This window comes from Varroa jacobsoni, unplaced genomic scaffold (assembly GCF_002532875.2).
Source record: "Varroa jacobsoni isolate VJ856 unplaced genomic scaffold, vjacob_1.0 scaffold_1060, whole genome shotgun sequence".
In the NCBI taxonomy this organism is placed as follows: Eukaryota; Metazoa; Arthropoda; class Arachnida; order Mesostigmata; family Varroidae; genus Varroa; species Varroa jacobsoni.
Genome location: NW_019213962.1, coordinates 72,894 through 86,688, shown reverse-complemented (window position 1 = coordinate 86,688; position 13,795 = coordinate 72,894). Strand labels below are relative to the sequence as shown.

Sequence of the window (13,795 nt, the reverse complement as noted above, 5' to 3'; positions counted from 1 at the left end):
ATTGTATAATTTGCAATATTGAAAACATTTCAAGTAGACGTTTATAAAAGTTTACGGAGAAGATTAAAGTTGTTTTTATGCACTATTGACGCTGACAATTTCAGCGCTGAACGATCCCGCCAAGAGTGGGAAGCTTCGGTTTACGATTGCGCGCGCAATTTCGAACTCATGGAACGTGAGCGTCTGATGGGTTTTGTCGAAGCGATGCAGCGATACGCATGTAGTCTTGCTCTGGTAAGTAACTAATTGTAACAATTACACGTTGGCAGGCGCGAGTCAGTTGAACATTTACTCGGATTAGCTATTCGTCATACCATTACCTGACCGCCTTCTGATTACGAGCTCAGGACTACTTTGTACCTATACTTGGTTATAGCTGTAGGATTTATAGTTAGCTTAACTGATGCTGCGACGAACGGTCCATAGCAGTTTGCTTTACGCTTTTATTGCAATCACTACGTTACCAACATTGAACCGCCGGCTTGTTTGAAGGGCTTGCTTTCACATCTGTTCATGTGGGCATTTCGACTACTTTTCTAGGTAGGTCCCTCAACTGCCGGCTGCGCGGAACGACTGGAACGCTCAATCGAAAAAGCGAATCCGACGGGAGATATCTTCGAAATCGTGAAGCGGAAGGGCACCGCGCCAAATGTGCCAGAACAGTACCTTCCAGATGTCTTTGTAAGTGTGCGTCTTGGTCCTTCGCCGCGTTAGCTAAATGTTGGAAACCTATTGTTATTGGACAACAAAAAAGCCAGTCACTAATCTCATACAAAGATTGGTATCTTATTGATATTGCTTCCGCAAATCTTGGCTTGCGTGGCGAATAGAATGTATTTTCTCGCTGAAAATTGATTGCTGACAATCGATTTTGAAGAGCTTCACCTCCTGACCTATCACAAAATCATCTGTATGTTTTTCTTAATGAGAGTTATAGCGTCAACAATGCATTTGGCAACAGACTATGACGGGACGGAATGAGTTGCAGAAAAAAATTCATAGAGATACTGTTCATATTTTTTTTAACGCGTACATCGATGAAAGCACAATTTTGGTGCCTCGTATGAGTAAACCGCGTAGCAACAACAAGAGTGTTACACGTTATTCCATTAATGGTAACGTAGTAAGTAAGCAGCCTGAGTAATTACAATAACGGTTGGTTTTTGTTCCCGTTGGCAAAATCCCGCCGTTTTGTACATACCCCGGTGAAGCTTCTCAAATAAGAAACTGATATACTCGATAAGTTTCAAGTATGGTACTTTTTTTAGGCGGAAGACCTACAAAACCAAATGCAATTAGATCGACGGAAGGAATCGTTGGAAAAGTTTCTTATGATGGTAATGCGAGATTTGGAGGTGGAACGGAAAGGCCGAGAAGGCGTCGAAAATCTTGCCAGAGTATTTCAAGAGACGTCGAAGTTCGGTGATGAAGATGCCCAGGCAGACGTTCAAGAGAAGCTTAGACAACTGAAACAGACTCTAGGTAGTTACAGGCCTTAAATAAAAACAATACCTGATTTTAATACTCGCAATAATTACTGTACTAAAGGTGATTACATTAATGATAATCTTTTGTCTTCTATAATTCATAGCAGTAAAATTCTCAGAACTGCACACACAACGGTTAACTTTACCGTCATTCGTGTTTCAAATTCATATCCACCAGCTTTCCTTGAGGCAACTCGCTACAAGCTACAGTGCGTTCTTCTGAGTCTTGGAGGGCAGCTACGACCCTCACATCCGCTAAGCGCACATATTGAACAACACCGAGATCGGCAGGGTCATCCTCAGACGATACTCAAGATACCATCATGGATTGCCAGAGGTACTACGACAGCGGACCTTGAAAGGACCGATTCGCAGAATTCCGACTCATCCGAAGGTAGCGTGAAAAAAAGAGTGAAAAATAAAAGAAACACTAATTACTAATCGGCAAAACTCATAGACGCTGACCTGAATTAGAGATTGGTAACGAAATGAGATCAGGAGAAGCTATTGCGTAACATACTCATGCATCAGGCCAAAAAAAGTTGGGAAACCTTAGCAACATGCCGTTGTATGTTCGTACAGTCATAATATTTTTTGTCTAGCAAAACCCTGTGAAATATTTGCTTTCAACAGCTTTTTTTGTTTGTTTTATTACGTATCATTTTTGTTGTACAGGTGTCCATTCTGGGGGGTCGGAAGGCATAAATCGGAGCGGCGAGGGTTCCGACTTTGAAGATGGTAAGGCTTCCATCAAATATTAGTTCTACGTTTAATTGCATTCATCTGCCAAGGAGACCATTCACTACAGAAGCTGTACGTGGGACGTACTTACCTAAATAGGAAGAATTCAGTGTTGGCGGAAAAATAGGGCTTCCGAAAACGCAAAGCAGTACCATCGTGAAATAGAGAAATCCCTGAGAAGATTAGATGAATAAGAAGTCGCTTGGGTTGAATCATTATGTTCTTCCGATTTGACTCATTCTTCCTCGGAACTTTTCACTGATGAATAACAAGTTACGATACATTAATAGGAGATGAAGCATTCTCGGACGATGGCGATGCGGAGCCCGTATCGGAGAGAATGTCCGAAAATCCAATCTACGATAGTGCGGAACAAAGAGACGACGTCATTTTGCGAACTGATTGTACAGCGTCTTTGAGATCACATAACTCAAAGGCAGAACCCAAGAATCAGGTGAAGAGGCCCAGATTTCTGCTTTTTTTGCTTTTACGTTCAGTCCACATGCACATTGACTTTTCTGCTTGAAATAGATGATCGCTCATACCGATTTCGACACACCTGAGGTCAAATTGTAGCCTTCTTATCTATAAATCTTTAGTTGCACGGCTATATTACTGAGAAGTTTCCGTTGCAGTCTGAAGCGTCGCTCAAAAGCCAGATCAGTTATTATTTGTGAATTTAGTGTGAAATTTTCTATTACTGCAATGCTCTTTTGATACGTTAAGCAAGCTGCTAAAATCACTTCCAGCGGTAAGTTTCTGTCGATGAGCTTTATCGTGGAAATATCTCCAAACAAATAAAGTGGATTTCAAGAATCGAGTTTTTATGGGGTTGAAAAACTTCCAAGTAAATTTTCACGACAAAACGCTTTCGCTGATATTTTTGTATTTCGCTTTAAATTGTCTGTTTCGTAGGAATCTAGCGATCATCGCGTCTCACCAGGTAGCAATGGAACGTCCTGCTTAAGAGAATCGATCTTCACCCGATGCACAGTTCTCTATGATTACAATGCCAGTCTCAGTGATGAATTATCGCTGCGTCAGGGTGACGTCGTTGGAGTCCTTAGGAAAAGCGCTGACGGCTGGTGGTATGGGGAAACCATGAAAGGCGGGACGCTCAGGAGAGGTCTATTTCCTGCAACCTACGTGCAGGAAGCCGATGCTTAGGAAACGCGTGCCTATTTAAGAACATGAAAATTGTCGATTGTATTGTACATGATATGGGCACAAGGAGCGTGTTATTATTGTGATTATAGTAGAGAAAAGATGATTGTTGTATTAGTGCTAAGAGTGGCAATCACGATATATGACAGATAAAGTCAGTGTCAGCATTTTTTTTTGATATCTTATCGCCTTTATTCGGCACACACATATTAATATGACGTAGAGTATGACATCGTTTCTGGTAGGGAGTGGAGATCCGTCGGGAGACCCGTTGAGAAAATTTGCAATTTTAGCAGGCACAAAATGATGTCAAGGATCAACACTAACTATTCAAGATGATTCAATGTCGGGGCTGGTAAGCAGAAATAGTCTGGCAGTTATTTGAAAAATGTCAGTTGTATACTATATTTTACTCGTAACATATGGCGTAGTCTTACAAAAGTACTATCGATTTACTATTGAGACCACTGTAGAATTCTAATTTGGAAACAGCAAAACTCACATGCAACATACTTAGATTGTATCAAGACCAAAACGAACTTTTCTTCGTTTCAGCTGATCAACTAAATACTAATCAAAGTTAAAATCAGCCTAAAAAGAACTGCGGTTCAATAGCACGGCAAAGCTGAATATTCTGAACCAATTTCAGCCTAATGCTGTTTGAACCACTGTGAAGTGTAGAATGGCGTACACAAGTATTTTATATACACTGACATTTAGTTTAGGTTCAATAAACCCAAAAACGGTGCATTTAATTAAGCCTCTTAGAAGCCTTGAAGTACTGGCAATATGTCTGTATCAATGTGTATATACATATAGACAAACAAATCGAACATCGACAGCAAATAAATAACGTAGCCCATGAGTTACATACAATAATTTCGCGTCAAATCATATTTCTTTCGGTAAAATTAATCGAAAAAATAGGACTGCAACAATTCAGCTGAAAAATAAATACATCGAGCTTAATAGAAGGCATTTCGAAATAATTTAGAAATATACAGAGCTGAAAACGTTTGTTAGTCTGGATACATGGGTACGTCCTCTTTTTTTGGAACATTTACTTGTATATAATTATATACATTTTTCAGTCGTTTCGATTTACTTTCCATTAGCCGATTGAACATAATGCAAAAATCTTCCATAAGACGGTAAACAGGACGCGCAAGTGTTAGTTGGGTCCAGTGTCATCGAAATAGGCTGACGTTTTCATTTGAGAAACGTTCAATGGAATGGGTCAACATTGACGAATGCGACGGGCTCCAAGACAAGGGTCAGGAACGTCAGAAGTTCTACAAAATGATGCATGTCTAAATGACCAAAATTGATTTAAAAAGTATACCGTTTATGGAGCGCGGTTCGTGAGAGAGTTCATGAAAAGCTATGGGTTGGTTCTCCATTTTGAGTGCTGCGTATTTGACGGGCTAAGTTACGAGGCGGCAGACTTCGTGGCGACATTTCTTAATGTATAGTAGCAATTTACTGGGTTTCCTAGATTGTAAATGTCAATTATGGCCATCCTGTTCGCAAAGGGTTCGCGGAACAGCTGCTAGATGAGAGATGGGTATTAACTTGTTAATGCTGGTTGTTATCGCTCGTCGCTCAATCTAGCTACCGAATTACATTTTTTGATAAACGATAGTTCGTTTGTGTTTAATCGAAAGATTCTGATTACGCCTCCAGAGTCGGTGGCGGCAACTGCGCTCGTCAGCTGGGCATTCTTCGCTGAAGATCTCTGTTAAGTGGCGCTAGCGAAGCGCTGAACGGTTGCCAGGAGGCCGACGTGGCTGCCGTCAGCACCGTGCTGAAGAGATCCCTGTCAAATGATGTCGTATCCGGTTTGTTACCGACGATGCATTGATCAATTTCAACATTATATCTGGCACTCTTCAAGTTTTCGCTTTCGCGCCTCAGGAGATATTTAAAGATAGTCCAGTACATAATTGACAAAATAATTCTCCGCCTTTTGATGCATCTGAATATATTTCAAAGCCTTTTACCACTCAGGTACGTTTGATGGATCGCTATCGTAATTTTCAAACTCTTTCTCGCTAACCCCAAGGCAGTGTCTTTTTTTTATTGTTGTAACGTACTTACCCTTGTAGTTCTTTGTTTCAGAATATCCTTAGCCGTCTCAGCAGATGGCCCTTGCGATCTCTGACCGTGCACTGAACCATGCTTGACGGGCACGGTAGTTCCCAACACTCATACACTATGCGGTGTCAAGGTTATCTGTTACTTGTCACTACGAGACCAATTACAGAGAATTTCGGGAGACAATTCATCTAAAGTACGTTTTTTGTGTGTGAGGATCTCGAAGACGTAGCAGCCAGCACAATTTCGTGAGTTAGGCTAACATCTGAATAAAGTTGTATAAACCCGCTGCAGGATAAGTCTATGGTCCCGATCTTATCATTGCGCAATCACGATTGCTTTCGTTTTCTCCACGCAATATCTACCAGTGTCAACTTACTTCTCATCAATAAGCGCGTGATTGTATAGTAAGTAACCGGTTATTTATCGAGTCCAGGCCAATTCATGCTTCAGAGATCTGCTTTTTATTAGTTATGTGGCGAGGGAAGCTGAATGAGACCGTAACGGCCGGGAGTATCTGGTTAAGGTCGACTTTTCGGTTACCGACACCTTGTCCAAAAACGAAGGACATACAACAGGTGCGTCAACAGAAAGCATCGTCAGAAACAAGAAGAGAGAAAACCAAATGACATGCTTCTCGTTACAATGTACGATGATCCAACGGAAATTTTGCCGCGAAGACCGCTTTACGTACAGATCTGCCCGAATAACGGACACAATTGCAACGCTTCTCCTGTTCTTTTACTTAAGACGTTAAATCACGTTGCGTTCGTGATATCTAATTCAATTAGATGTTTAGCTAACTGCGACGATCTTCGCGCCCGTAAAGTGGATCCGTTCTTACTCTTGCCTGTGTGTGCGTGTTCATTTTTGATTTTCAGAATTATAACCCAGAGACAGTATATTCAAATGAATGACTGCGTTGCTTCATCTCATGAAATGGCCTACCGTAATGCGTGCTCGGCTTCGCCTGATGCGTTGAAAACTGAAAGCGTCAACATTTTTGTCGACACCCCGCTGAATATACGTCATCATGCCGATGACACAAAATACAAGTAACATTTCACTTAATCTTGAATATATCAGACATAATATATATGTTGTTGACATACTATGCATGTTTGTAGTTGACCTGCACCCAACATTTCTGACATTTCCGCTATAACATAACTCTTTCATGGCTTCGGTTATTCCGACTGCCTTGGATGATCTATCATTTTGATCTGCCACATATTACAAATGAACATTAACAAAAATATGCTTTCAGTATTAACCGCTAGGTGTGTGTGTCCTGATATCTACCTTATCGTTTTAGAGATATATTAGCGAATTTTCCGAATAAGGAGTGCTTCGGGAGGCTTCAGTTTTTTCTGTAACTCACTTTAGATGATGGTACAACGAAACAATCTACAACAATCAATGGTACGCTGTCGAAGTATAGATGAAGGGTATGACGTTTACCGTTTAACAGAGTTTGCAAAACGTCGATCATCCTTCTATTAAGCGTAAACAGTCATTGTGTGTCAACAGGAGAGCGCCTGTGCAAGTAGCCTGATGTACGTCTACATTTCATAAAGAGAACCTGAGACGGATACCTCATATAACCACACTGCTTCTTCGGCTAGCTTAATCATGTGAAGAGTCACAAGATTCGTTGACATTGTTTCTTCATTTATCTAAAAAAATGATAAGTGAAGTGTTTTTAAACCAAAATAATGCTTGACCTAGCTTGTCTTTCGCGTCTACTACTCTACGGCTCTACGGCTACCGAAGAGAGTTCCTTAGTAGGTTGCCGAGAATCGTTACCTACGCCTTTTGTATTCAGTAGGCAGTACTTTCCATAATTTTTGTTAGAATAGTGGAAAAGACCAATAGCGTAGAAATGCAGCAGACTTCTTAAGCAGAGCTTCTCGTTACGAAAGTACGACAGCCAACTGCACTGGTTGAAACCTTTGCATCGGGACCAAAATGTCAGCACCAGATAAGCTGATAGGCCATAAGCTACGTCACACGACTGTCCTCCGTTGGGTGCAACCTTTGCTAGCTGCCACTATGTATTTCATTTACGTTCATCGTTTACAATTCGTACCCGAAATTGCCTGTACTCGCCGGAAGCGAGTCTTACTTCACTTTAGGCCTGACGACCTAGTGCAATTTAGCAACGAATATATGTATACTGATATGTATATATACAAAGATATATATGCATACGAATATATACGGTGTCCGCAACTTATATTTATGACAGCTGATTAGGCGCGTAAAAATGCATTCAATATGTCGATAATAACGACATTAGTTTCTTCTAGTGCGCGATATTCGCTGACCGTTTCTGTTAAAGCCGTGTATTATTCATTTGGGGTCGTGACGTCTCTCAGCGTAGTTTAGCATCAAAGGTACAATTCAAAAAGCACGGTTTTGACCACCGTCGTGCCCCTTTGCCCTATTCTCAGTTACGCGGTTTATCGTGCATGTTGTGTGCGCCAGCGTGCTTTGTGCTCGAGGCTTATGTGCACAAGATTTTCAGCACCAAAAGCAGACGACGGATCAATCTGCTGGCTGTAGACATTTATCATTCTAAAGATAAACGACCATAGAATCATAGGACTGAGGCGATCAACGCTCCCGGTCCATGTTGCTACCCTCCGTTGCAACCACCTAGCTTTGTAGAAAAAGGCTAACGAGGATCGGGTAATTCACCTGGTGTTCTACTTGGCTTTGAAGCGTTACTGGTAACTTTAAGTTAGCATTGGTAACGTGATTTAGTTTCCCAGTTACTCCCTGAACATTTCTCAAACGCAACGTACTGTGCGGATTTGTTCGATCGTACTATTTCATATATCCTACATTATCCTTAGCGATATGTCGACACCGGCCAACTCTATCTACTTACGACGCCACCCATTGCGTTATTCGACGCTCAGTACGGCGTCGTCCGTGTCTGCCAAAGCTCGATTGACTGAACACGGTTCGACGCCAATAGCAACGCCGTCTCTATCACAGGTTCGCTCGATCAGTGACGACGTCCGTTCATTTCACTACTCGGAGACAACCCGTGATGATACGGACGGTGGTCAGGAGGTGAACGAAACGACCTACCGACCTGGTGCTTACAGGATCAGATCGGCAGGTACTCAGTGGAGAAGCTATGATGATACCAGCCGGGTATCGGCTGGACAGGGTGACAGTGCTACTTCCCCATGTTCTACTGTGGCGACAAAGAACACAATAACTGGAGATGATAGGCAAATAGAGTGCACCACTCAGACAAAAACAATTGGCGATAGAGCGTATTTCAGTACAGGCACGGCCCTAGCGTTTAGGAGGTCGAGGCCAATATCGGTGAAGAAAAAATTTTTAAGCAGTACCGCATCTGCAAAAGGTAGTTGGGTTACTATCTCATCTGCAAGAGCCGTTATGGGATCTTGTGTTTCTACAAAAAGTAGTTCGGAATCTGTCGCATATGTAAAAAGATTTGGTACGGACACTTTTACCAGAACTAGTTCGGGTGCGATTTCGCCCATACGGGGCGCATTGGGCGCAGTTCTGAATGAAAAATATAGTGCGGGCGCCGTCATATCTGGAACAGACAATTCGTTCCCAACCGTGCGAAGCAATTCCTCGACCGCTATTATCCCCAGTGAAAAAACAATTCGATTTCCTGTTATTCGTGGGTCGGGTGGGCTTGCAAGTCAGCCTACAGTACTGAAATCGGCTTGCGCCATGGACGCTGATGTCCAGAGGGAACTCAAGGACTTCATGGCCCAGCTTGATAAGCTTTCAGAGACTCGTGAAGAACTCCACAAAGCGATTGAAGACCTTACCAAACTTAAGAGAGTTATTCTTAGATCCCTGCTGGATGCCGATAGCCGAGAACAGGAAACTCTCATGATTGCTATTCAGGGTTTGTTGTGCATTTCTAGTGGAAGTCTGTTGTAGTAGAAATAACCTTTATTTATTATCGTGCTGATAGCGGAAACTAATAATAATAATAATCACATTGTTTTACACACGAAACACTTTCAATTACCAGTGTGGTGGTGCATTGTATATACAATTCGTCATTCCTTATCGATCTTATCGACTAGCTAGGTTGAAACATCCAGCTTTTTGTACTATAGCATTTGACAAATTATTTATTTTTGAATTGCGTTAAGTGATTGCCATGCATTTGAGGCCAGACTTCCAGGGCATGCTGTGGGACTTTTCTGCTGCTAGGATGTTCCATTAACCCAAGCACTTATTTCTGAACTATTATTATTGCGTTATTAAATTGAATGGATTCTATATTGTTAAAAAAATTTTTTAGAAATTTTTTAGAAAACTGCGCGATGCACCAGCGTGTGTCGATCAAAACCTAACGAGCTAAAAAATTGCCACCTAACTTGTTACAGTTGAATCGCTGCGGTAAAGTTTCCCAACCTTAGCATCGCTATTATTATATTTATTATTATATATTATTAGCCCTTTTTTTGTAAGGGAACGAGTAGTAGAAAAAGCAATAAATTATTTTTTCACTTTTACTTATCCTGGCGTAGTTTCTACAATAGAATTTTTAATGTTAAATCATTGACATTTATTTGCTTAATAAATAGCCAAAAATGTAAAGTTTACTAATTTTAAACGTTTTTCTTTAGAGTTGACTTCAGATGAACCTGTAACATGTAAGTGACCCCCATAGAAGCTAGTGATTCCTTAAACTTGAGGCGCAGCCCAAAGTCACACTAAAACAGCCGGGCGCCTTCGGGGAGAAGCATCTACACGCAGGCAGTTTAAGCAGTGTATAAAAAAGATATCGATATATAGTAGCACATAACTATAAATATCTCTCTCAGCTTTAAAGACATAGCAATTGAACGCTTAGTGTAACGAATTACAAATTACACATGTTATAATAATAATAATGAAAAAAAAAGTAACATCAGGATCAACTGATAGTACTTTTCACATGGGAAACTTTTGTTCCACAGGTGCCGATACCTTTACGCCCCAGGATTTAGCTTCAACCTCAGTCTGCTACTTAGCATCTAACCGTTATGAGGATGCCAGCAAGGAAGCTGTCATGGCCACGGAGTCGATGGCTAGTTGGATACTTGTGTCTCACGCACTCTTTGTTGTTGTCATATTCCTTTTGCTTTGGTTAGTATAACACATACGGCTTTCATAAGAAGACATTCATATGTCTTATGGAAGCCGTATGTATTTTTATTGAATTTTTTATCGCTTGCTAAAATCGAATTTTCGAATGGGAATACGATTGTTGTTGGTAACGCAGTTTCGTAATGAAGAGACTGTTTTTTTTTTTTTTTTTTTTTATTCGAATGGGTTCATATATATTAACACATTAGAAAAATAGCGTTATTTAAAGCAGTGTCTCACTTCCGCTTGTATCCATCATTAGCATTAGCATTCGTTTATTTTTATTACACAATTAAAAATTCAATTCTGTAGTTACAAATCTTAAAAATTGTTTTGCCAGAAATGAATTTCTAGTTCCTTTGCAGCCTCTAATCCTAAGCAATAATTGTGTTCGCATCGTGCAGAATTCGGGAGGCATCAGATGTTCTTCTACCATTTGGCGATTTGTCGTCTGACGTCGTATGAACAATGATCTCTTTGATCATATCATTGTGAGAAACTGAATGACCCCATGCGATGTCCATTGATGTCGTGAAGCAGTGAAGATACGTACGTATAGATGTAATAAAGCCGTTTTCAACTCTCGAAGAATATTTGAGAAACTTCCAAAAGTAATGAAGTATTCAAATCAGCTACGATTATGTGTTAAGGTTACAAAGGATAAGCAAGCAGTAAATTGTAACAAACAGTGGATTTATTTCTCTTTTTATTGAACTTTACCTCATCCCATCCCGCTCTCTCATAAGACGACAGCTCGATAAACACGTAGTTTGACTGCCTCAGTAATTGGACGAGTTGTTAAACGTACAGGTAACTAACTGTTCCGTCGCAAGTCCCTTTTACTCTTCATTCTACCTAAATTGAAACCTGTCTCAAATCTTGAGGGGTAAAGTCCAGTAAATTACGATAAGCTGTTTGTTAACAGCTGAACCGACGACTAATAAATACTTATATTATTATCAATAATTATGTTAGGTTAATCGAATCAACAATCGATCCATTTGTTAGGAAAAGATTGGCTAATGTACATGAAGACTGCAAAAATATGTGAAATCATGCCGCCGCCGCCGCCGCCACCTCTCTCGAGCTTGGGGCGGTGAAGACGGAAGCAGATACTTAACGCGACGTTAAGAAGTGCTCGTCAAGTCAATGAATCTTATGTGGGTGTATATAATGTTTTATGATTCTCGCATGATCTTTTTGCTGTTAGGTTATTCCTCACAATTGCAGGTTCGGCATCGGTAGGTTCCATATTCGTTGAAACAAACCTCGTGTGGGGCACATGAGTGAATTCTCAAGGCACATTCGTCGATATCTATATAAGAACATGAAAACCAAATTAGTGAGTAGGGTTCGATAGAAGGCATCTGCAGTAGTAGGAACTACAGCTTGCGCTATTCTTCTTTTTTTGGATTTTGCACTGGACAGTCGATTTCGTGTTTACGCGTTGTTCCTAATAAATTCCTGATAAAAATGTCCCCGTTGACATAAAAAAATCGATGGATGAATGGATGGATGAATGAATGAATGAATGAATATATGAGATAGGAACGTTTGTTGTTCGTATATGTGGGGCACCTTCCCGAAACTCACATGATCGATACGCTTGCGCGGTCAGCAGAATCAAGTGGTGTGAGTTCAAGTTCAGCCAAATGCCTTTCTACTATATATACCGTATGTCTTACCTGCCTTTTGTTGCATGATTGAACATAAGAACTGTTAAGGTCTTTCGGTGCAACTGTCGCACCCATTTTCATGGCTTCTTGAATTAAATGGAGAAAAATGTCAACGTTCTTCACAATAAATCTAAGAACCGTTAGCTCTCGAGCTCTGCGTAGGCAATATCGTACCGTTATAGGTGCGAAATCCTGACATACCTTGACAGTGTCCTAGTTCGTCCATCTTGTATCCTACGCCACAACTCATCGATGATTCAATACAGCGGTAATGGCAATTTTGATCATCAAACGCGCACGTCTCCGTCGGAGCCACGCAGGTGACGTTGTTATTACACTGATTGTTACCGCACTCTGCACAAAGCGATAATGGCAGCGGCCAAATGGATGTCGTATATAGAAATCCAATTAGTGCTTCTGTGCGCTTTTACGCTTTATATATAGCCAGGCACCGATGTCCTCATACGTAACAGCCAACTTATTTAATGCTTCTTATAATACAGTTCTCTAAAACGTATAGCCGCTGATACGACGGAAATACACTTTCATGAATGGATACGAACGCGTAAGAACAGAAACGGGGCAAACATTATTAGAGGGTCATTGTAAAGTTAGGCATATTCTCAAACATACCCCTACTAACAATACACAAACGTCTGAGATATGCCCAATAAGCCGGAATAGGGCTTATTGAATTAGTACTCACGCCTTTGGGTCTTCATTGATGGAATTTGCTGGCAGCATGACGTGAATGCTTCCCTCACGTGCAGAGGGATCTCTTCTGAAAGCTCTTCACAACTGTCACCTCTTTTTTGTCGTAAACGGCCAGCCGTGCACCAGTTGCAGCAAGCCTAATATTAGCCATGAATAATATGAACGATTAGGCCGTGTACACCGAATCGGATCCCTACGTTTCACGTATAGCAGTGTGAAGTATTCGTTTCGTTGGGGCAAGATATAAGAAAACATTGTACGGTAATTTGAGTACTGTAGTAATAATGAAGCATACGCTTACCTTTGCAGTTAAGTCTGTTTGCTGGGAACATACCGAATATGCCAATGCGGCATTGATGCCCTGATCACAATGAACCTCCCGCTGTTCAAATTAAAAAAAAAAAATAAAAAACTTCTGTATTTGAAGCTAATGACCAGAGTCATCTTGTTCAATCCGGAATCTATGCTACTGATTGTGATCTAACGATACAGCTGCGAAAGGTCATGACCTTCTAAAAAAGACGCCAGCCAATAGGCTGCTGTTCGCTGTTTTCCGATTTCTAAAACGAGAAGTGTCAAAGGTTGTGTAGGCTTACCAACAGCTAAGTTCTGAATAATCAGGATAATTATTGGATAGCATTAGAGTAATAAATATAATTTGTAACGCTATATCGAAACGTCAGCTCAACAGCCACGATGTGTGACATCTCTATTCTAGCTAATTCGAATTGATCAGGGGGGCAAGTCGGTTTCGACACTTAAGAATTAAGCGATTTAATT

The 13,795-nt window shown here is 40.9% G+C and overlaps 3 protein-coding genes and 1 long non-coding RNA gene across 6 annotated transcripts in view; 2 read left to right on the top strand and 2 right to left on the bottom strand.

The window, feature by feature from the left end:
* Positions 1–4,271, top strand: part of Nost (Nostrin) — a 48,460-nt gene extending 44,189 nt beyond the window's left edge. For all 3 annotated transcript variants that reach the window (XM_022843365.2, XM_022843370.2, XM_022843367.2), the window contains 7 exons: positions 105–234; positions 541–681; positions 1,269–1,482; positions 1,666–1,881; positions 2,163–2,225; positions 2,519–2,682; positions 3,144–4,271. In XM_022843365.2, coding sequence (XP_022699100.1) covers positions 105–234; positions 541–681; positions 1,269–1,482; positions 1,666–1,881; positions 2,163–2,225; positions 2,519–2,682; positions 3,144–3,395 — 1,180 coding nt within the window. In that variant the 3' untranslated portion in view covers positions 3,396–4,271. The remainder of the gene's footprint in view (positions 1–104; positions 235–540; positions 682–1,268; positions 1,483–1,665; positions 1,882–2,162; positions 2,226–2,518; positions 2,683–3,143) is intronic.
* Positions 4,272–5,016: 745 nt separating this feature from the next.
* Positions 5,017–6,278, bottom strand: LOC147752719 (uncharacterized). Its single transcript, XR_015313317.1, has 2 exons — positions 5,490–6,278; positions 5,017–5,208 (listed from the first exon to the last, which is right to left on the bottom strand). It is a non-coding gene; the product is annotated as an uncharacterized LOC147752719 (long non-coding RNA).
* A 1,472-nt stretch (positions 6,279–7,750) lies between these two features.
* LOC111266154 (uncharacterized) lies at positions 7,751–11,726 on the top strand. The gene is made up of 2 exons (XM_022843363.2): positions 7,751–9,390; positions 10,457–11,726. Exons 1-2 carry the CDS (start codon positions 8,349–8,351, stop codon positions 10,633–10,635), a joined length of 1,221 nt encoding a protein of 406 aa, XP_022699098.1. The 5' UTR covers positions 7,751–8,348; the 3' UTR covers positions 10,636–11,726.
* LOC111266155 (fibulin-1) overlaps positions 11,298–13,795 on the bottom strand; it is a 4,690-nt gene continuing 2,192 nt past the window's right edge. Inside the window, exons 3-6 of the mRNA XM_022843364.2 lie at positions 13,317–13,397; positions 13,008–13,152; positions 12,503–12,655; positions 11,298–11,940 (exon numbers count right to left, since the gene is read on the bottom strand). Coding sequence (XP_022699099.1) covers positions 11,837–11,940; positions 12,503–12,655; positions 13,008–13,152; positions 13,317–13,397 — 483 coding nt within the window. The 3' untranslated portion in view covers positions 11,298–11,836. The remainder of the gene's footprint in view (positions 11,941–12,502; positions 12,656–13,007; positions 13,153–13,316; positions 13,398–13,795) is intronic.